The sequence below is a fragment of the Sinohyriopsis cumingii genome, chromosome 2, assembly GCF_028554795.1.
Source record: "Sinohyriopsis cumingii isolate HCF-2022 chromosome 2, ASM2855479v2, whole genome shotgun sequence".
NCBI lineage: Eukaryota > Metazoa > Mollusca > Bivalvia > Unionida > Unionidae > Sinohyriopsis > Sinohyriopsis cumingii.
Window position 1 is genome coordinate 44,396,649 of NC_142962.1, and position 22,246 is coordinate 44,418,894.

At 36.4% G+C, this 22,246-nt stretch overlaps 1 protein-coding gene across 2 annotated transcripts in view; it reads right to left on the bottom strand.

Moving 5' to 3' along the window:
- Positions 1–11,612: 11,612 nt before the first annotated feature.
- LOC149804744 (alpha-actinin-like) overlaps positions 11,613–22,246 on the bottom strand; it is a 151,257-nt gene continuing 140,623 nt past the window's right edge. For both annotated transcript variants that reach the window (XM_089943802.1, XM_089943795.1), the window contains exons 20-23: positions 21,348–21,416; positions 20,823–20,981; positions 17,414–17,572; positions 11,613–15,019 (exon numbers count right to left, since the gene is read on the bottom strand). In XM_089943802.1, coding sequence (XP_089799928.1) covers positions 14,861–15,019; positions 17,414–17,572; positions 20,823–20,981; positions 21,348–21,416 — 546 coding nt within the window. In that variant the 3' untranslated portion in view covers positions 11,613–14,860. The remainder of the gene's footprint in view (positions 15,020–17,413; positions 17,573–20,822; positions 20,982–21,347; positions 21,417–22,246) is intronic.

The window sequence follows — 22,246 nt, forward strand, 5'->3', positions numbered from 1 at the left end:
GAAAAGCTTGTTCCACTTACTTTTGCTGTTGTATAAATTTCTCCAATTCTTCTTTCTGTCTCTGTTTAAAATTCTTTACGTGTGTTAAAGAAAGAGAAGGTGGCAAAGGTACTGGTTCCGGAACAAATTCTTGCGAAAGAAAATCCACAGAATCCCAATTTACCTCTTCTGGAAGTAAGTCCGGGTTCCCTTGGGTAGTCTCCACGGTCGGTGCACCCCAATTCATGGTCTTCTGAGTTTGTGCCATGTTTGTGCTCACTGTGTCGCTTGGATTGACTGCGCACAAACGCTAGTGCCTCTATATAAGGAATGTGACGTCACGGACTGCTCTCTTCCGATTGGACAAAGGGTGACTGAATTTTGTAACGCGTGTTTGGATTGGTTGATGAACTCAATTCGTTTCAATCCTCCCTCTCCCTATAAATAACCGCCGTTCACTTCATTCCTTCACCTGTTCTCGTCACCAAGATGTGGACCGACGTAGAATCGTGTACTCTCGTCTCTTCCATGATGTTTAGAACTGACTTACCCATGTACGTCCGATCGTCGTGGGTCATTGTCAAGAGGACGCATACCTGTGTGTGGAAAAGAAGAATATACGTCGAAAGACAAGGTCGCTTAAATAGGGTCTTGATTTACGGCCCAGAAGTAAGACAGAGTTTAAGGACAAGAAGAAGACCAATGCGGTGCCCTCTGTATTAACAGTATGGTATGTTAACATAAAACCAAAGGCCCTTTTCAGGGCCACTCCCATGCCTCGAAAAGATATTCTTTTCATGCCTACCTTTTTTTCTTTATTTATTTTTATAAAAATGTCTGTTGTCTATTGTTTGTGTTCTATCCCTCTCCCCTGTTCCATTTCCATTGTCCCTAGACAGGCCCAAAATATATTCCCATGTTAAATTCCCATTGTCCCTAGACAGGCACAAAATATATTCCCATGTTTAATTCCCATTGTCCCCAGAGTGCCGGGACCCTGTTTTTAATGGTAAGTCCCATTGTCCCTAGGGTGCCCCACTTCACTACTCCTGTTTGCTTCCGGTCTTGAACAAATCCCTGTTGGTGATATCTCTCTCTCTCTCTCGCCTCTTCAGGTCATCAGCTGTCTTGGTTTTAGACTGTGCTCTTTTCCACAATGCAGGACGGGTATGGAGATAATTTTCCTTGTGCTCAATTGAGACTTGCTCTTATTATGTAGCTGAATCTGTCTCTTTTCGAGCCCTCAGCTTTCTGACACACGTCTCGTATACTCCAATATAACAGAGTATAGATATTCTTATGTAAAGGAGAAATGTTCATATTTTGCATATAAGACGGCAGAAAAAAAAGACAACACAAAAACTATTTAAGCTAGTAAATATATTATATATATACGTCAATCTAAATTATAGAAGTATACTTTTGCAGCAAATTTCAACTATTGAAGTTAAATATGCAAATCTAGACAGAAAATATAAGAAATTAAGGGAATAACATGAAATTGAGATGTTGTATGTACACATTGGAGAAATCAGCAGAGAAGAGGTGTTCAATGCGATGCTGATGAATACTAAATTACCAGGGCATGGATAGGTCAGTGCAGAGATGCTGAAAACTGATAATGAGACACCAGAGCAAAATTGTGAGGACTGTCTCAACAAAAGATCTCGGGTGATTGGAAGAAAGGGATTATCATCAACATGCGGAAGAACGGCGATCGGCTGACGTGCTATAATTTCCAAGGAATCCTTCTCTTTTCAGTTTCTAGTTTGAAAATAATACCCTACTAAAAAAGACCAACGGTTTGACATAATTTACACATGGTCCCATGACTAAGACAACTACGACCCTCTTAGATCATATTCACACACACACACACACACACACACACACACACACACACACACACACAGCATGAGAGAGTTTTAAATTTTAAATAAATGTTATAATATGTTTAATTAGGATATCTACAAAACAATTAATGCATTTGTCAGAACTTTGTAATCAGTATACATTATTTTAACAAAACTCCAGTTAATACCCAAATCACAATCATCACTAAAAATGCAATCTTCAACAGATGTATGTAGAAGAGCAAAACCTGATATTAAACTTTTCATAATGTCACGTGCCTCCTATGGATTTATTGCTAACCCCGGAGAAGGGTGCACAATTAAAAGGTTAAAAAGCTCCAAGCCCCCAGTCAGCAAAGCCGACGGTCTAGGTTTATAAAATATAACAATAATAAGAAGAAAGGTATAACAATTCAATAAACTATAACACGTTCTTCAAAAATTTTACAGGACAATTTTTCAATGCAATTGCTTCCAGTCCATACAAGACCTATTCAATTTGCCTGCTGTTTCATCACGTGAAATTAAAGGTGAGAGTGTTTCCTTCCCGTGTCCATTCTATGTTTCTCATCTTTAACTTCCGCCTTGTATTCCTTTGTCGGTACTTGCGGTACCCTTGTTTCCGTTCTCCCGGCCCTGCTTGTCGGTACTTCCGGTAACCTTGTTTCCGTCTCCGGCCCTGCGCCTGCGCCTTCGCACTACTGCATATTTTCCCGGCCCTCCACGTCTCCTCTTCTCTCTAATCTTCGGGTGGCGTCCTATCTCACACGGAAAGCTTCCTCAGAAGCCTTTCTTCCAAATCTCGTCCGAAGTTTCTATAACTATGTAAGGATGCAAATTTCTGTCGATCTATGAAGGGCATATTAATTTGGGTCAGAGAACAATTAATTAGATATACATAAAACTGTTCCCCTCGAGTGCTGATGTCTACCATGGTTTTCTTTGCATCTTTATATTTTTTATGAATTTCTTTTCCTAGTGATCCATCGTAGTAGATTTCTTGGTGGGCCTCTATTATTGTCCGGAGTGAATCAGTAAAGTATGTAGCTGCGTTGGCATTTTGTAGCAGATATGTAAGACCCCATTTATCATATTTGTCGGCCACATAGTCGATCATGTCTGTTTGCTGGGTTGTGACTTGATCTGTCTTGGTTTGGCCACGTCTTGTTTTGGGTTTTGTGTCTTTTGCTTCTTTGGTGTATTTTTTGGATAGCTGGAGATGATTTAATAGTTATTAACGCCATTCCGTGGGTGGGAGCCATTGTAGTGCCAACACTGGGAGTCACTTGTAAAGTAGTTGTGGTTCACAGGTGCAACCTTTGCTCGCTCTGCGGCGCCTCACTTTGTTTTCTTTGTGTCGGTCTTCTTGGGGGCGCATTTCTCCAATTGCTTCGATTGTCACCATTCCAGTTATTTCTGCTATCTTCTTCCCATATTATCAACAGCGTAATACGCTTTGCTTGAGCGCGAAGGCTCCATCCTGTGGCGATTTGGAAAGTTTAACCTCCTTATCGCATTCAACGCTTGTTGTGCAAAAAATCCTTCCATGCCTTTCTACTGCTTGTGCTTCTCACTGCTGTGCTTGTCGACGACTATCAAATCTAATATCCTCACACGGGAAGGAGAAAGAAAACCAAATCTACTATCCACACAACGTACGTTGTACGCAACGTACAACAAACCCCAAAATATACTCTCCATACAACGTACACGAACGCATACAAACACATATACAAAAACACAAATATACGAGTAAGCACACACACACACACACACCAGTAAAGGAGTCGGTGTTTATAGTCACACTACTCCACATTCACACAAATTAGCAGTTTGAATAGTCTCTTTTCTAGAGATCTGGTTAGCCCTGAGAAGGGTGTTTTTCTAACTCCAAATGTACCTGTCAGTGATGACACCTTCCAGTCCTATCTCCCCCCCCCCATCTCTTACTCCAATTTGTAGCTGCTGAAAGTGCGGAGGCAGCATCAGTATCCTCATCATCCCGAGCTTCAGTTTGCGGGACCCTGAAGAGTTCCCTCTGTCGTCTTCTACGGTAGACCCAGGTATGATGTTGTTGATGTGGTTGTTCTCGCAACTCCTCCCAGTTTTCAATCTGGGGCATCACGACTCTTGCTACTGGTGGTAGTGGCTGTGGTTGTGGCAGTGGCTATAGATGACGTGGTTGTGGTGTTGCCTGTGCAATCTTTTTTTTATCAATTCCGTTATTTGTTCTGCCAGGTGTTTGGCAAAACAGGAGACTAAGTGTTGCTCTTGTTCTGGCCATCTGGACCCCATCACTATGTCCTCCACGGATCTTTGTCTTCTACGGCTTTCACGATATCCTCCCATTCTATTTTCAAAGAGTCCCCATCATTCAAAGATGGATACCTGTCTTCCATAGCTTCTAATTGTCTAGAATGACTTCCCTTAAACTGTTGATTTCTATCGGATTGTCGAATCGGCATACAAGATGACGTTCACCGTGTGGGGTAGAGCTTCCGCAAACTGAATTTCCACACACAGTTGACTAGATTTTAAAGGGTGGAAATGTCCCTCGTCGCTGCTTTGGTCTGGAGCGAAATCAAAGGTCTACAAAGTGTAACCTCCTGCATAATCTTCGTACGAAATGCTGTGACTGGTGTTGCTCTCTAACTGTCCCGGTGCTTCGTACAGGGACAAGTACGACCTCAAGTAATTCTACTGGGCAAAGGTAGTTTGAAAGGTCTGGTACACAAGGTCTTGCAATCGCGACTGACTTCGATTTTGGACACTCTGTGATCGTGGACTTCGATTTTGGACACTCTGTGATCGTGGGCTCCGTTGATGGCTGCACTGATTAAACGTTTGGGTAACTGTCCTTGGAACAGATGATCTCAGATCTTGGATCGGAATCAAGAGGCAATGGTGAAAGTTTTCACTTCGACGCGTCGCATCGGATACTTGGCAGTCGTTCTGCTCAAAGTGTGACTCATGTCGTTTCCCGCTTTAGGTAACACTTCCACACGACGCACGTAAATTCGGGCTTCTTGGATAATGGTTTTGTACTCGTTGGCATGAGCCATCAAATGAAAAACGGTACTGCTGCGATTCAATCTCGGGCCGATATCCATCCCATTCAGCAAATACTTGTCTTGCAACCACACGTCCAAATATAAACGATCCATCAGTTCAAAACTACGTCTTTGCAGGATTTTCTTTCGACAGTCGTTAAAGCCTACATTGTGAGAATAGTCATCTGCTGTCACGACTGTGTCGTTAAACTTGTCTTCGCCTGTTGTGTCATGCTAGTGTTTTCCGTATATAAAGCCCCCTCCCCCCATTTCATTTCACTCTCAAACCGACCAGAACGATGGAAGAGCCAACACAGATCAAACTTCCGATTAGAGCTTTGCGATGTGCGATACAAAATTTTCTTCATACAAGCCAACGGACCACTCCCCATCCTTTCGAGATAAAAGAAATGATACTTGCTATATCTGTCAGAAGAAAGGGCATTGAACTACATAATGTCAAGATCGTCAAAAAAGCAAGACAGGTGTCAGAAGAGACAAAAGTCCAAGATACCTGTTATCATTATCAAAAGAAAGGACATTGGTCTTCAGAATGCCCTAACAAACAACAGGAGAAAGAGGAAGAGAGGGATTCCGAACAGGAAGAAGAGGTGCTGTCCCATAAAGGAAGACCCCAGGCACATCCAGAAAGAGAAGAAAAGAAGACGAGACGAAAGTAAGGAAGAAGAGGAAAAACCTGTGAAAGTGAAGAAATTCAAAAAAAAGGAGAGAGTGAACAAAGACACAGAAGTCTATGAACTTTTTAAAGTGTAGTGTTTTGTGAAATGGATTGTAAAATTTGTACCAGAATAGACCAGACAGAAAAACATAAGTGTCTCTTAATTTTGATTTTTTAGAATTAGGACCTACACTCACGCACTCACACACGTAAATCATGGGGCAAAAAAGGGATTTTGAGTTTTAATTGAGTTTTTGGCAAAATTAATACTATCATGTTTCGAGAGAAGTGGATGGCCCTGAAAAGGACCGATGGAACGAGAAGCAATCAGCTTTAATTGCCTTAAGCCTTTGCCACGGCCAAAGCCTACCTCTGGTTGCTCCTGTCGATGATTTGGTAGAAATCACTTGGGCTGGTATCTCGGGTGTAGTAACATGTTTGGGCTGCTTGGCTCGGGAACGTCTTTTTGTCTTGGGTCTGATACATTTGTTTCAGACTCCTTAACTTTGCCAAAATGTCTAAGTGTACCGTCACCGTTTGACTTTCACTGTTCTCCTTCTCTCCACGACCTTGTTTCATCTCTGCTGATTCTTCTTCCTCTCATTTCCTTCTTGCCTCTTCATCTTCTCGCTGTTGCTGTTGAAGAAGAAAAGCCTGTTCTGCTTCTTTCTGCTGTTGCAGAAATTCCTCCAATTCTTCTTCCTGTCTCTGTTTAAAACCCTTGACGTGTGGTAAGGAAGGAGAAGGTGATGGAGACGCTGGTACCGGAACCAATTCTTGCGAAGAAGATAGAAAAATCCACTAAATCCCAATTAAAATCGATCTCTTCTGGAAGTAGGACTGTGCTGACTTTGGTAGGTGCTGCTAAGGCATCAATTTCGTCGCCACAGCCGGTGCACCCCAATTCATCGTCTTCTTAATTTCCGTCGTGCTTAAAAATTCTCTCGCATTGATTCACTGCGCACAGATGCTAGCGCACCTATATAGGGAATGTGACGTTGTAGGCAGCTCTCTTCGGATTGGAAGACAGACTTCACACTGAATTTTGTAACGTGTATTGGGATTGGCGAAAAAAAAAAAATCCGTTTCGATCCGATCCACTATAAATAACCGCCGTAACATATTGTTACGTGTCTAGGCTCTCAAAAACAGTAACGAGGAAAAAGTGAATACAAGCGTTAGTGATTTAACAAATAAGTAATTTCCCTAGAAAAACAAGATTCAAATGGAAAAAAGAAGTTACGGTTTTAAGAAGCAAATCCAAACATAATCCAAAAATTAAAACTTTGAAGTCCTAGTAATAAAATGTTCTAATGAATCTGAGTTCGAGTTGTTGTTGTTGTAGGGTTTAACGCCATTTTCAGCACACGATAGGCTATACATGACGGCCAGTATTAATGGTGGAGGAAGAACCCGGAAAAACCCCGGAAAGAACCACCGACCCATGAGAACCTACTGGCAAGCTTTCTCACATACCCACATTGGCCGAATCTGAGACTCGAACCCACATAGACAGAGGTGAGATGGCAGTGATCCGGAACGGAGAGCGCTTTAGACCACTCGCGGCCCCTACTGTAGCCAGTATACTATTGTCAATAGCACATAAATATTTCCAGGGAAAAGAATTAATCTCATAGAGTCCAAATAATGTGAAGAAAAATTAAAATTTAACTCCAACTGTTCACAACAGAAAAAACACCACATTGACGTCGAAGTCTTTCAAAGCCCAACTGACTAAATTCTCTATAGAAAAAAGTTATACTATAATTTTAGATGCAATACAGATTCCCGTATGAGGATCAAATGATCACTTTCTAGAAAGAGATAGAAGCGTTACATCACGTACTCCCAGTACAGCCTTGATTTCACTTATAAATCGCACACTAACAATGAATTAAAAAATGTTGTTTACTTCAACTTTTACTAATTCTGTATCAAGGTCAGGAACTAAGTCAGCTTTTAGATAGTAAGTTCAATTATTTGGTGTTTAAGAAAAAGCAGTCAAGTCAATCTAATTTCTGGAAAATGTCAAATTCCAGTAAACAAAATGACATTACTAAGACATGTAATGGAATAAAAAAAAAATAAAACAAACAATTAAATTAAATCAAATATGTCTTCTGTATTTGTCTCTACTACATAGGACTCCTATTGTCCCTATACACAACTCAACCTATCTTGAACTTTCCTTTGAGGCTATAGTGGCCCAAGGTCAATTTTGACGTCAAAGGGTTGGGACACTTTTTTGACTGGATTTCCCATTGACGCTATAAATTTTGATGCCAAAGGGTCGGAACACATTTTTCACTGGATTTTTCCTTGACACTATATCGCCTCACTACACTACTGAGGTAGTAGCACTGATATGTTATAATGTTGGGTTTCCAGCCTCTAAGCCTAAGCCAATCGATGACATCAATGGTTGATGGCAAAACAAACATTGTTTCTTACCCCGCAGCAAAGTTCTCTTTGAATTACAAATTCTATCAGAAGACATACAACATGAGGCAGGTTTTGTTAGCAAATTTTCTCACACAACGTGACAAATAATCTCACAAAAAGTACGGTCAAAATATACAGAAGTTGAACAAGATGCCTTTGTTTTTTGTGGAATTATAGTTTTCAAATAATACTTTACATAATTTGTAGTTAAGAAGTTTTAGAATTTGTCCTCCTAGTTTTAATAAAAATACATGTAAATCATTATTACATTATCATTGTGTTCATTTACAATAGCTCTGTAATAAAGTCTTTTAGTAATGATTTGTGAGTTTGACCTTAATTTTATAAGTTCTTAGTATGTCAATGTTATTTTCTTTCTCATTAAAATTGTAGTGTATATTTTTTCTTGTCACCTATTAGTTTATCCATCTTTTTTATAACTTAATTATGTTTGTTATGAATCTCCTCATCTATGCTGTTTTTCTGTATTTTGCTTATCTTAAACTGCATCTTGGTTGTCCACTTGTTTGTATCTCAATTTTCTTTTGATTTAACTGCATCTCGTCTACTTGTTCAACTGTATCCTGGTTGTCTACTTGTTTGTCTACTTTTGACTGTATCTTGGTTGTCTTTTGATTTAATTACAGGTTTAATTATAATCTGGTTGTCAGCTGGTTTAAATAAATGGCAGTTTTCTATTTGTTTTACTATCTTGGTTGTCTACTGGTTTAACTATATTGTGGTTATATTTTGGTTTAAGTGCAGCTAGGTTGTCTTCTGATTTAACAGTATTTTGGTTATCTTTTGGTTCAAGTGCATAATGGTTGATGACTGGTTTAATTATATTGTAGTTATATTTTGGTTTAAGTAGCTAAGTTGTGTTCTGATTTAACTATCTTGGTTATCATTTGGTTCAAGTGTATAATGGTTGATGACTGGTTTAATTATATTGTGGTTATATTTTGGTTTAAGTAGCCAAGTTGTCTTCTGATTTAACTATCTTGGTTATCGTTTGGTTCAAGTGCATAATGGTTGTTTACATGTTTAACTATCTTGGTTGTCTAATAGTTTAACTCTATCTTGGATGTTTACTGGTTTAACTGTATTTTAGTTCTTTTCTGGGGTTTTTTCCCCATGCATATTAATGCACTTACTTGAAAGATAGAAGGCCAATCAAATTGCAACTCGTACACAAAATTTGTAATTATCTCAATAGTTTCCATCTTCTTCCACAGGTTGTCCATGCAAAAAACTAGACAGGCAAAACAATTGTTTTTCAACGTTAATCATGACATTGAAAAACACACCTAAGCCTTCAAAAAAAGAATAATGGTATGACATCAGCAGCATTGGTAGGTACTGATCCTAAATTGTTTTTGTAAATGAATGCCACCAGCATATCTTTCCAAATTTGACTGGCCCTCCCTACCATTCCATCTAACTGATCTGTCAGTTCTTGTCCCATTTTTCTTAATACCAAACAATCTGCAAACACCAGATTCAGAACTGCCACTGTAAGAAGCAGGGAACTCCTAAAACCACCATTACTCTCTAAACCAGCACACTAACAACAGTTGTGGCTCATGGTTTTGTATGGCAAAGGTATCTGTCCATCTGATAAAATAATAACCAGCAACTAGAATATACTTGTTCTCTTTTCAAGTATGAGGCAATGAGCCACTATATCAATGTAAATCCTTACTAGCGATGCTGGTATCGAATATAACCTAAGTTCTGCCTTAGGCTGCTTAATTGGTCTCTTCTGAGACAAACAAATGTCATACTGTGACCAAGTGTTCAACTTTCCTCCATAAGCCATATCCCAAAAATGTAGCCCTTACTTTTTTAAGGGTTTTCTTGATACCTAAACATCCAGCAGTGAGGGTGTCATGCAACTGTGCCACAACCATGCTATATAGTCTCTTCCATTACTATGTGCCAGGCAACATTGTTACAAATGCGCTGGTCCACTTAAAACAGAATGCATCCTTTATCATTTCTAATGACTCCCACCTGGCCCAATACAAGTTCAATACAGCACTCTTTCTGCCTATCACAGACCACTCCAGACAAGTTATTTGTTTTTCTTCATTTGACACAATCTTGTAATGCTTGTATCTTTTTGTTTGCCATCTCTCAGGCAAATGTGACTGTAATACCTCTCTTCTGGAGTCATCTTCCTTTCAGGGATAAGGGGATTAGAACCATCATGTAGATACTCAGTCTCTTCTTTGCTTTTGATCTAATGTCCACAGACATAAATTCCATGTTACAGCTCTGTGGTCATAAACTAAGTAACAGAAAGAAGCAAAACCACCAAGTTATGGAAAACTTTACAAATAATTTAATTACCAAAGTTGTAAGTGAAAATGTGAGGAACTTGCAGTATTATGAAGTGAATCCAAAGTAATTCTGAAAAAGTTCTATTAAAGTCCAAAGGAATAAAAAGTTCCGTATAAATTTCAGAACTGGAAATGTACTGGTCTGCCAAGAATCATTACATCAACAAAATGGCATTGCCCAGAATTCCTTTGAACAATTCACAAAGTTCCAGAAAAATATTATAGTCACCCCAAAAAGAGCACTTTCAATTCCAATGAACAGTCCAAGCAAATGTTTTTCCTCTCAGAGAATATCTAAGTGCAACATAAAACAAGTCTGCAGCTTTGACGTTACAACAGAAACACAAGAAATCAGAATGACTTCAAAACAGGAATGAAATCTGATTGATCAGTTCTCTTCTTATATACACCTTCAAGAGTCTATTACAACTATATCTTGCAATATACCTCATGTAACAGATCTTACTACTCAAATATATCAAAATACCTATTCATGTGACCTAACTCGTCCAATAGGAATTAATTTAATTCTTCTAAGATACCACCTGACCCATCTGTCCAATGAGAAAAGGGCCAAATCTCAAACATATTTACCAATAATTTTATTATTAGTAACTGTCAACACATATGTAAGAATCAGCTTATAGATTCTATGCAATACTGTGTACTTTAACATCTTAAAATAGACCCTATGCACATAGAGAATATGAAAACATCTTTTCGAACTTCAAGTGAAAATGAAAATGAAAATGTTCATGACCCATGAAGTGCTATCGAACTTGTTTTCCATGATGCATGTAATATTTTAAAAAGAACTAAGACTAATTAACAATATATATATACACATACAATAATTATGAGTAGTTTTTTCCACCTTCAACTCACTTGAATATCAACCTTCAAAAACTGGACCTCATGCACATACTTGTTTTGAAAGAAAATGTCTTGACAGACCTTTTCTTTGGCAGAAGATATTGTCTCCAAGACTGTCATGACAATGGCAGCCTATTGCTTTCACTGAAAACATGCACTAAGGCCATCAAGCACACAGCTGAGTCAATGATTTCCATAGAAAACATGCACAAGGCCATGAAGCAGACAGCTGAGTCCATGAATTCCATAGAAATAATACAGTAAAGCCCTCAAGGAGACAGCCAAGACATTGAAAGTCATGGAACATGTGACTTGCCATTCCCAGTATTGAAGAGAAAGAGCATAAAAAATATGGTATGACGGCTGCATGCTAAAGAAATTACAACAAAACAAATGGGTGGATCGTTTTTATTTATTACTGGTTAAGTCATAATTTATTTCATTCATTATTGTACGAGGTCTGTTAAGGATTAGTCTACTCAAGCTTTTTCTGCAAATGAATAATATTGTCAGCAGTATTTGTATTTCAAATATTTTTTTTAAAAATTATGCTCAGTCACCACATACAAGTAAAAGAACATATACAGATTATATGAAAAAGCATGTCAATGTCAGTCAATTTGTCAACAAAAGCTTAAAAACTGAAATGCTTATGAAACATAAACAGTCGATGTTGGTCTTCATAAAACATTGATTCTCAGCTACTGCTCTTTTGGACTTAGAAGCATAAATCACTATTATTTTAGCATTGGTAATTTTCAGGAATTTAATGAACTCTGCGATATGTTTCACAATTTGTTTTTTGACACTTCACAAATTTGTCCGTTACCATTAGGGTTCATCATTTAGCACATATGCAAAAATCTGGCAAAGCTTGACCCCTCCCCCCCCCCCACTTTTACATACATACTTTTTTACACACCCCACCTGTGTACATATGCTTGGCGCACCCCCCACCCCAATTCTATAAAACGGCCTATATTTAATCCATGCAAAAACCATAAAGGATTAATAATATTAACGTGTTTAATAAAACAGACAGTCCACCGACGTTGAATGTCTGGCTGCATCAAAGAAATAAGCTCGGTAACTTTAAACAGTCTGTCTAGTGTTTGCTGAAATTCAAATGCTGACTGAACCCAGTCGAACAGGTTATGTATTAGACAAATTATTATTGAGGTTTCACCCCACCCCCCTGCCCATTTCCTATGCATATGTACATTATCAGCAGACACACACCCCCATAATGCAAGTATATGCATTTGGGTTATCCCCCTCCCCCCCTCCATGTGTATGTACTAAATGGATGGCCCCTTATTGTGAATAACATTTCCGCAGATTTAGTTTCTCTGTCAAATTCATGAACATATTTTTATGCTTTTGAAATTTCAATGATTCATACTAAACCTGCCATTATTTTACAACATTTGGCAAAACAATGAACTTGTATCTCTAGACAAATAATTTATTTTAAAAATCTATAACCTAGAGATTTCTTTTGATTTTCAATTCAAATCTTAAACCAAACTTTCCAACACAATCCATGTTTCTCAAGGAGCCTACATAACTAATATGAATATCAGTGTTGGATAGTATCAAATGAATTATTAAATGGGAAAATGTAGTTTCAACAGTGGCTAACAATGGAAAATTTAATGACCTCACAACAACTAATTTTGCACCTCCTTCACTAAAGACTGAGCTGCTATGTAGCTGGGGTTATGCTCTTATCAAAGGTTTCACAGCAGCCAAATTAAATTAAGTCTATCTAAACTACATACAGCACAAATATCTTACATCAACAAAACAAACATCCCCAATGAGTTTGGAACAGCAGGTACAAAAAAATCCAGTTTAGATGGAAAAATGCAATGTCTATGCTGCAGACTGAATCAGTGAAGTAACATGATTTAAATTTACTGTGAAACATGTAATCCAATATCATCCATCAAACAATTAGTCATGACAGTTGTATATGCTACTGGTTGTCATAGAAAAACCTAAAGTCAAGCCTTATAAATAACATTTTTATTTAAGCATACACAAATTTGATACTAGCTAGAAATAAACTCTCTTTCCTTGTATACCTAAACCAGGCATTTTAAAAGGTATATATTCTCTACTTGGGCAAAAATAGACTATAACTTGCAAATGTTTTGAAAAATTCATATCTGGTATACAAAATTCTCTTCATTTTTATATTCCTAAAGTAATTAAATCACATTTCATATGTTATAATCAGAATATCTGTAAGGCAATGTCTTAAGAAACAAGTGAGAGGAAAACAAATCTACCTACAACTATTTCACCTTTTGATAAAATATATTCCTTTTCCTAGATGTTGAACATTTTCTAAAACTGCTTTTTCTTACAGAAAGTCTGTAACCTGCTTATGAATCATTGTTACTGTCAGACTGGCACCACAGTTAAACACATACCTCTAAGGAAATTAATATAGCACATTTGGAATAATTTAGAACAATTTCTGTTTTCATGGTTGGTTGTCAAAAATGAATGTATTCAGTAAAATAAACTGTAAATATCCACCAAAGCAGACTTGCTTTATGTCTGTCTTAACCTAAGATGGTAAGAATAAGTTGTGAAAACAAGTCACTTGTCTGAAATCTGTAGAAATCAGACATGACCTGGCAGTGTACTTGCACAGAGATGTTATTTACAGAAAGGCAAATTCTTTACATAATTAAAGTGTATATACATCAAATATATCCTTTACAATTTTTTCAATTTCAACCTAAAATATCCGGTCAAATGAAAGGAACGGGTCTAACCATTCTCAACTATGCATAACTGATACCTAATTCTTAAGCTTATTCATGGTAGTAAATAAGCCAATTGTAAGAAATGTCTTTTGTTCATTCGAACTGCCAAGAATAAATTGTTCTGATAAAATCAAACAACTCAAAAGTGCACCGAAATGTCGAAAATAAAGAAAATGTCAATTTTTCCACAGTTCTTAAATTTAATGCAGACATTTTTGAAAACCTGTTTTCTTTTCTAAGCTTAAAAGTTTATGTAAAAATGACTTATATGTATCAGTTTTAAAAGCATGTACAATTAAAATGTTTTGAATCATGATAAAAACCTCACATCATATTCCTCATCTTGCCAGATGTCAAATTAAAAAATGTTTGCTACTGCAACTATTTCACTACAAAAACCCTATTATTTGATATGTTTAGGTGTTCCATCAGTATTTAGGTAAAGCATGAACCATGACTGACATAATAAATGCAAAATGATACATGTCTATAAGCTTATTCAATCTTCTCAGTTAACAAGCAAAATAGAATACTTGACAATTTAATACCCACCAGTTATATGTCAATATGTTATTATTACAGAATCTATAATATCAGTATACACTAAAGTATAGCAATTGTAAAAAGTCCTATCATGGAAAAAAAAACCCATATATATAAGGAAAGTCCTGCGACAGATTGATTCTGTCATAGAAAATATCATATGAAATGACTAAATTTCAATAAAAAGGCTAAAACAAATGAAGGTAGAGTCATCTGTATAACAGTTGTATTGCTCTCACGCTATGCAGGGGAGACAATCAGGGTGTGCCTAGGCTGCACAGACATACTTCTCAAACCACAATGGCACACAGCAGACATCTCACAAGTCACTTTCACCATACAGAGCTGTAGAGAAGCTCATGTAATCAAGAGCCCCAGGGACTGTATCACGGCCTGTGTATGGTGCCATTCTCTGAATACAGTACTCCGCCTGATCTGGAGGCAGCTCCTGACGCAGAATCTGAGCAGTAATGAAAGGCTGGAAAAGAACAGACATAACATCAAAATAAAACACTTATCTGGGGAAAGAAAAGAATACAAAAGCGAGTATTAACTATTTAAAAATATGCAAAATCTTTGTAGTAAACAAAATTTGAAGATTTGAATAAATATATTTGACTTCTTTCTGTCTTTGCTACAAAGGTACACATGTTGAGAAACAAATTCACGTTTTACAAAAACACATTTTTTAAAACTTCTTTATGATTCATAATCAATGAAGTCATTTTTTAAAACAAGAGTCACTCATTGGGACTGACACTCTACTGGCCAAAAAGAATTTCCAGGGTTCCTAGATACTATTGTTTCTCCTATTATACTGTCAAGTATTGAAACCATCTGGTAGCCATGATAGATTTAATACTGGCAGCATTTCCATTTACAACTAACATGACAACATAGTGTTTTGTCAATATGACCATCCATTCAGGAGAGGTAGCATTAACATGATTTTCAAGAATGCCATCATTCTGGTAGGACCAACTTAACATCATAAGCCTTCATATGAAAACTTCATCTTGATAAGGCTTTTAGGAAGTAGCTATAACAAGATTTTCTAGATACTAGATGTCAGGTCAGGAATATTTTCATTTAGGACTAACTAGACATCACAGTTAATTTTTGGTCAAAAACCCCATGTTGGTAGCAGGAGTAACAATAAGATTATCAAGATGGGTGTAATTGTGGGAAATACTGTATGTCAACACTTTCATTTAAAACCAACTAGATATCATATGAAGGCTTTCAAAGAAAGTCCCATGTCAATGAAACAATCTATTCAGGAGTCCACAGCAACTTCAACCATAATGAATGTCAGATCAACACCATTTTCAATTAGAACCAACAAGACATATGAAATCTTCTAGTAAAAACTGGATACTGACAAAACCAGAGCCACCAACCCTCCAGACTCACAATTAGTGAAAAGAGGGATAAAAATTAGTGAATTCTGAACACAATTAGTGAAAAATTATACCGGGACACTAGCTCCATCCACTTCGATGGTCAGTACTGCATTATATGAAAATCCCAAAATAAAACTAAAACATATTATTTACAATAATTACATGAACAAATTTATTTCCTGCCAAATTTACGGGGCCTCGAGTGGTCTATAGCACTCACTGTTACGGATCACTGCCATCTCACCTCTGTCTGCATCAGTTCAAGTCTGACAGGAAAATTTGTATGTTATGATATGTAGGCAAAAAAAGCATAATGTACAGCAATATTTGATGGCTGAATGCATGGCCAATTTTGGTGTATTCCTTTCTATACTTCACTTTTTGTGGAATACATTTCTTTTCCTTGGAGATGAAAAGTTTTTACTTCAAATGGTTAATGATTAGTGGTGTCAGTACAGGCACAGAAAAAATTAACTCCAGCAAATTACGATATATGCTAATCTTTTAAGATCTCAAAAATTCCTACGCTTGAAAAAGCTGTCTTCATTTAGTGTTTATTTAAAACAAAATTACAGTTGCTATGAGTATGTACATATGCCATTTTAACAAAATTCAAGTTGGGCCCCACTTTTCTTCACAAGTATTTGTAAAATGTTCTAAATATAGATTATATACTTTAAAATGCTGGCTACAGGGCAAACTAATAATTTGACCACCATTATGGCTATACATGTACTATATGTCACATCAGCACCATTTTCATTTAGGACCAACTATCAGCATATGGATTATTTCTAATAATACCTCATATCATTATGGCCGCCATAGCAGCCAACATGGCTGTCTGATCATTTTACATTTCCAACCAACTGGACATCATACAATGTCTTTCAGCGAAACTTCCATGCTGATATGACCATCTGGTTAGTAGTAGGTAAAACAAAATTCAAAATGGTGGCCATACTTTTTGTCTGCGGGGTAACAATGGGACCTTTGGATGAAAGCGTGGTTTGGTGGCAATCCTATTAGCAGTTTATGTAGAGAAGCAATAATAAACTTGTGCTAAAGGATGCTGGATGAAAGAACATCACACGAACTCTTTCTGATCTATGAGCTGTAGTGCTAGAAATACACCTTTCAGAATTAAAATTTCCCAGTAGTTCTGCATATCAAACAACTATAATGAATGTATGAAATTCAACCAAAAGTACAATACTAGTCAAAGCATTGTGCAAATTTTGTAGTCTTATGTCATAAAATCTGCATAGGATGATGAAATATAAAATACATATACACGATATACACTTCAATACATTTTAATATCTGAAAGGCATTTATGAAATATCTTTATTAAAACTAATAACTGATATTAGCACAGGAGAGGGATCTCTCAATTTTCATGCCTGACAATGCACCCATCTTTGCAGGGATAACAGAACTGGGATAAACAGCAAGAACTGTCAACCAACCTTATCTCCAGCCAGGATCTTAAAGGACTGCATGACCTGCTCAGCTGTGTCTGTGTCTGCGGTCTCGCGTGTCATAAAGTCAAGGAAGGCATCAAACGTGACATAACCACTGTGGTTAGGATCAACAATAGACATAATCCTCTGGAAATCAGCATCGCCCTGAAAAAGAATACAAACAATCAGGTCTGGTGTCAATGAAACTCATACACCCATCCTCAAATTCATGTTTTTAAATTTACTAATCACTAAAACTTGAATTCTCAATCGCATTTTTGAAATAATGATTTAATTTAAACAATGAGAACAACAACTTTTAAGATGATCCCACCATCTTGTTATAAGTTCTGTGATGAATTTTTTTAATATAAATATACAGTTGGATAAAAGTTTCTGTTTGATAACTACTTGTGCATACCATTTAGCAAATAAACTTTATTATTAAATCTGCTGATAATTAGATATTAGGCCTTGCTGCAACAAAAATTGGCCAAGTGGAAAATAAAGAGCAATGATGCCCCATCAATCAAAACCTTTTTACACAGATATCAGAAAAATGATTGCTATGGCTCTGCATTCACATTAATATGGGTTTGACAAAAGGAACAATTTTTTTTTATCAAAGTAGAGTTAATAAAACATAAAGATCAATTATATTTTATTTTTTCATCTTTGTTAAAAATCTTTTGTTTAATAAAATTAACATTAGAATGTAATGTCATTGTCCACCCCTTAAAATGAGAGTTAAATTCTAAAGATGTCAAAATTTGAGGAAAAGTCAACTGGGTACCTGTCAATCCTAATAATTGGTTACCCGGGTACCCAAACAAAGGGTAATTATATTAAATGTGAACCTGAACTGCTTTGTTGTAAGTTCATCCATACCAAAGCCCAGAGAGGTATAGGCATAATTATTATTAATACGAGTGGCAAAAAAACACAATCTGAGCATAAATATATAAGCAGTACATTTATTTTTGCTACCTACTTGGATCTGCAGTTTGTTAAAATTCTTGTCACAAATTGTCTAAATCCATGTAGATTAATATGAGAATACAGAAACAAAACAAAATGAGAAACCACATAGACACAACATTCACTTTAACTAGTCTACATCTAGTTTAAATTTCACTGAAAGGTCATAAAGTCCACAAATTCTGAATGCTGTATTATATCACTGTCAAATATCACTTTCAAAATTTGTAAAGTACTACTGACTTGTACTTTTCATGATACATGTTCTTTGGTTTAACAAAATCCCTATCCTCTAACATTATTTAGCCATATAACAGCCATGCGCCACAACAATAAAGCCTGTTTCACTTAATATTTGTTGCCAAGTTTTACAATGTATACTGGTTTGCTACTTAAATGTATCGAATTATAATTTATCTGTGACATATGGTTTCAAATTCAAGAAACCCATGTTTTCTTGGAAGTGTCATGTATGGTTACAATAAATAGAAAATAAAAGGAAACTGTTCGAGATACATAGCCGAATGGTCACAAACATTTAAAATATAAGATCAGTAGATGGAGGTCTACGATGAATAAATATCACGTGACACGAGTCTCAAACTGCACTCTTTATTATGTGTCTTGTTAACTCCCGACATTGACAGATATAATCTTTGATGTGAACTTGAAAACATGTTTTGATGTTTGATTTTTTACATGAATTAAATGCATACCCTACAGCTAATTTTATTACCCAGGTAATTGTAAATATGCAGGTACCCAAGTACCTGTTGACACCTTTATTAAAATGACAGTAACCTTGGAGTGACAGCCAGTATGACTATCTGAAGCATACTTTGATTAGCCACTACAAAGTTAACAATAGACATAACAACCTATAACATTTACAATGAATAGTCATTAGTATGTAAAATATACTGGTCAAGAGCTGAATGCTAATACTTAATCTAAGGTTAAAACATAAAATATAGATAATGGTGACCTTTGGTTGTAAGGGTGAAGTACCAACAGATGCATCCAATTCTCAAAGTTCCATGGTTTGAACATAATCAGCACTCAATAAATGAGTGTTAAAAGAATTTCAAGAAAGTTACTGAAACGTGAAATACATGTCACACAGACCTCTTTTTGCAATAAGGGTGATGTAATTGTCAAAATGCAACCCCTCATCAATTTCATGATATTTGGTAGAATAGTATGCATACAGCATGCCAAAAAACGTATGTGGTTAGCAGCTTAAAAAAAAGGTAAATGCTGAAAGACTAATCACAATGAGCATTTTGTAGCAAAGGTGTGGTACAGAGATGTATATCATCATTAATTTCACGACTCAGGCATGAATAGTGCCTAAAATATAAACACAAAAACTTAACCCAAGTCTGTGATGTGTAAAATATGGGTCATAATGACCTACTTCTGAAATGAGGTAGTGCTCATCAAGATATATCCCTGCAAGAAATTTCGTGATTCTAGACAGGTTAATGTGTAAATAGCATGCAAGCCCCACCCTAACACAAAAATATATGTAGAATGCAGAAATTTAACCTAAGCCAATAAAATGTTAAATGTGGGTCAGTGACCTTTCTGTAGTGGTGTGATACCTACAGATGTATAAACTCTAGTTTAACATTCTTGAATAATTGTTACTAAAGTCGGTGAAGCATGAAATATGTGTCATTGTGTTTACTTTGTGATGAGGGTATAGTACTTATTAAGATGCATTCCCATGCCAAATTTCATTATTTAAGGTTTAACTATGTACACAGAATGCAAAAAAAACAAAACATGTAGTCCTCGGTAAAACACTCAAACTCACCCTTAGTCAGTAAAATGCAAAATGCACATAACAGGAATCTTTTGCTACAAAAAAAACTGCATATACTCGTCTAATTTGATGATTCTAGCATTAATAGAGCTTGAAAAATAACCCAAACTTGTCAAGATGCATCCCCCAACTTAACTTTATGATTCCAAGTATAACAGTATGCTCACGGTGCAAAAACTAAATCAGGAATATACAACTATGTACACCTGCAGGGTTGTGGATGTAGAAAAGGCTCTTTCCTGCATGTCATAATGGAGGCAGAAGCCATGGTAGATCATGAACAAAGATAGTGAGCCAGACTCACAAATGAAAGAGTATCAGTTTGAATCCTACCAATGGATCAACCTAGGTCGGCTACCATGGTGTGTCTTTGGGCAAGGTGCTTTATGCCAACTGCCTTGGCACTAAATAACCAACTTGTGCTGCATTGCCATATTTACAAAATGGTCCCCTCCTCATTTAGTCACTATGAAACACATTCCAAACTGCAGCCTTGGACCAAAAAAGAAAAAACAATGGTCGAGATATAAATGTATATACAGGGTAGTACAACAAGTCTCTTCTTCTTTGCAGAGGTGAACTACAAAAGAAATGTACAGTTGGATGTACCTGTCTATCTTCTCTGATATTGTATCCCAGACTGACAAGACAAGCTTTAAATTCCTTAGGCTCCAGGCGGCGGGATCTGTTCTTATCAAAGTGATTAAATGATAGGCGAAACTCATTCATTTGATCTTCACTAATTCCCTTGGAGTCTCTTGTCAAGATCTGAAATAAAGACCATATAAAATATGCATGAAGCTATGAGCTCAGATTCCATTAGTCAATCACCTGGTTAAATCATTAATAGCACACAGTAAATTACATATTTTACACCAACTTTTAAAAGGTAGAACAGCTGTACACCACACAGTAATATCTCAACACAATTCAAAAGGCACATATAGAAAATAATTGAATCCCATTATAAACAAGTAAATAATTTACAAAATTATAGCACAAGCTGTGAATTGAATGAAGAATGTAAAGGTATGAACGTCTGAAATTTTATATTGTCAATATACAACTTGTACCACATTGACATCATTTTGTGACATTAAAATATTTTCAAAATTAACACTAATTATTATGTACCTGGTTCTCCACCTCATTGATGTTTCTGGCAATAGCAGTAAGAAGCTGTTCCCAGCCAACTCTCAAGGTCTACAAAGAGAAAGTGTGAAACAAATATGATATTGCTAGCTTTGTATGTAGTAGTGTTTTCCTGCACCTCAACACAAAATTGCCAACTCATAGTAACGTCTAAAAAAATAAATCACAAAACATTTCAGAAAGGTAAACCCTTCCAAACAAAAGTAAACGTCAAGGACAAGAAGATAAAATATGACATCAAGATGCTAAAATTCAGTAAAATATGAAAGGTAACGCATTTATAATCCTAAAAAGCTGATTCAAGGTTGCGGAATAAAATGCATGCTTTTAAAAAGTCCCATATAAATGAAAGAACATGTATACTTCCAAGATATTGCTAAAGACCATCTCAGTGAAGTCTTAAATATATGAAGTGCAGTTACTGTGTCAAAATAAAAGTAATGGCGGATGGAAGGATGGAGGACATCATAATAAGCAGCACCTTGTCACTAGTGCATGCAGAACTTAAATATTTCAAAAGTTCTATCTGTACATAGATTTCAGTTGCTTTCTTTTTTCCCATGCTGTGGCCTTGATCCTGAAGGGGTGTGGCTATGGTATCTGACACATGGTCTCATCGTAAATGATTCATCCAAAGTAAGAAGAAAATGCATCAAAGTGGTTCATGAAATACAAGCAAATGAAACAACTTTCATCAAAACCTCAACACTAAAACTTCCTGAATACAACCTTGATCCTGACACTGAAAAGGCAAGCAAACATGTCAAAGAATTGTATTAGCTACATAATAAATCAAAGATCATGAGAATATGTCAAGGGTTTTTAGATATATATGCAAAAAAAATACTTCATTCAAAACCTTAAACAACTGATGACAACAA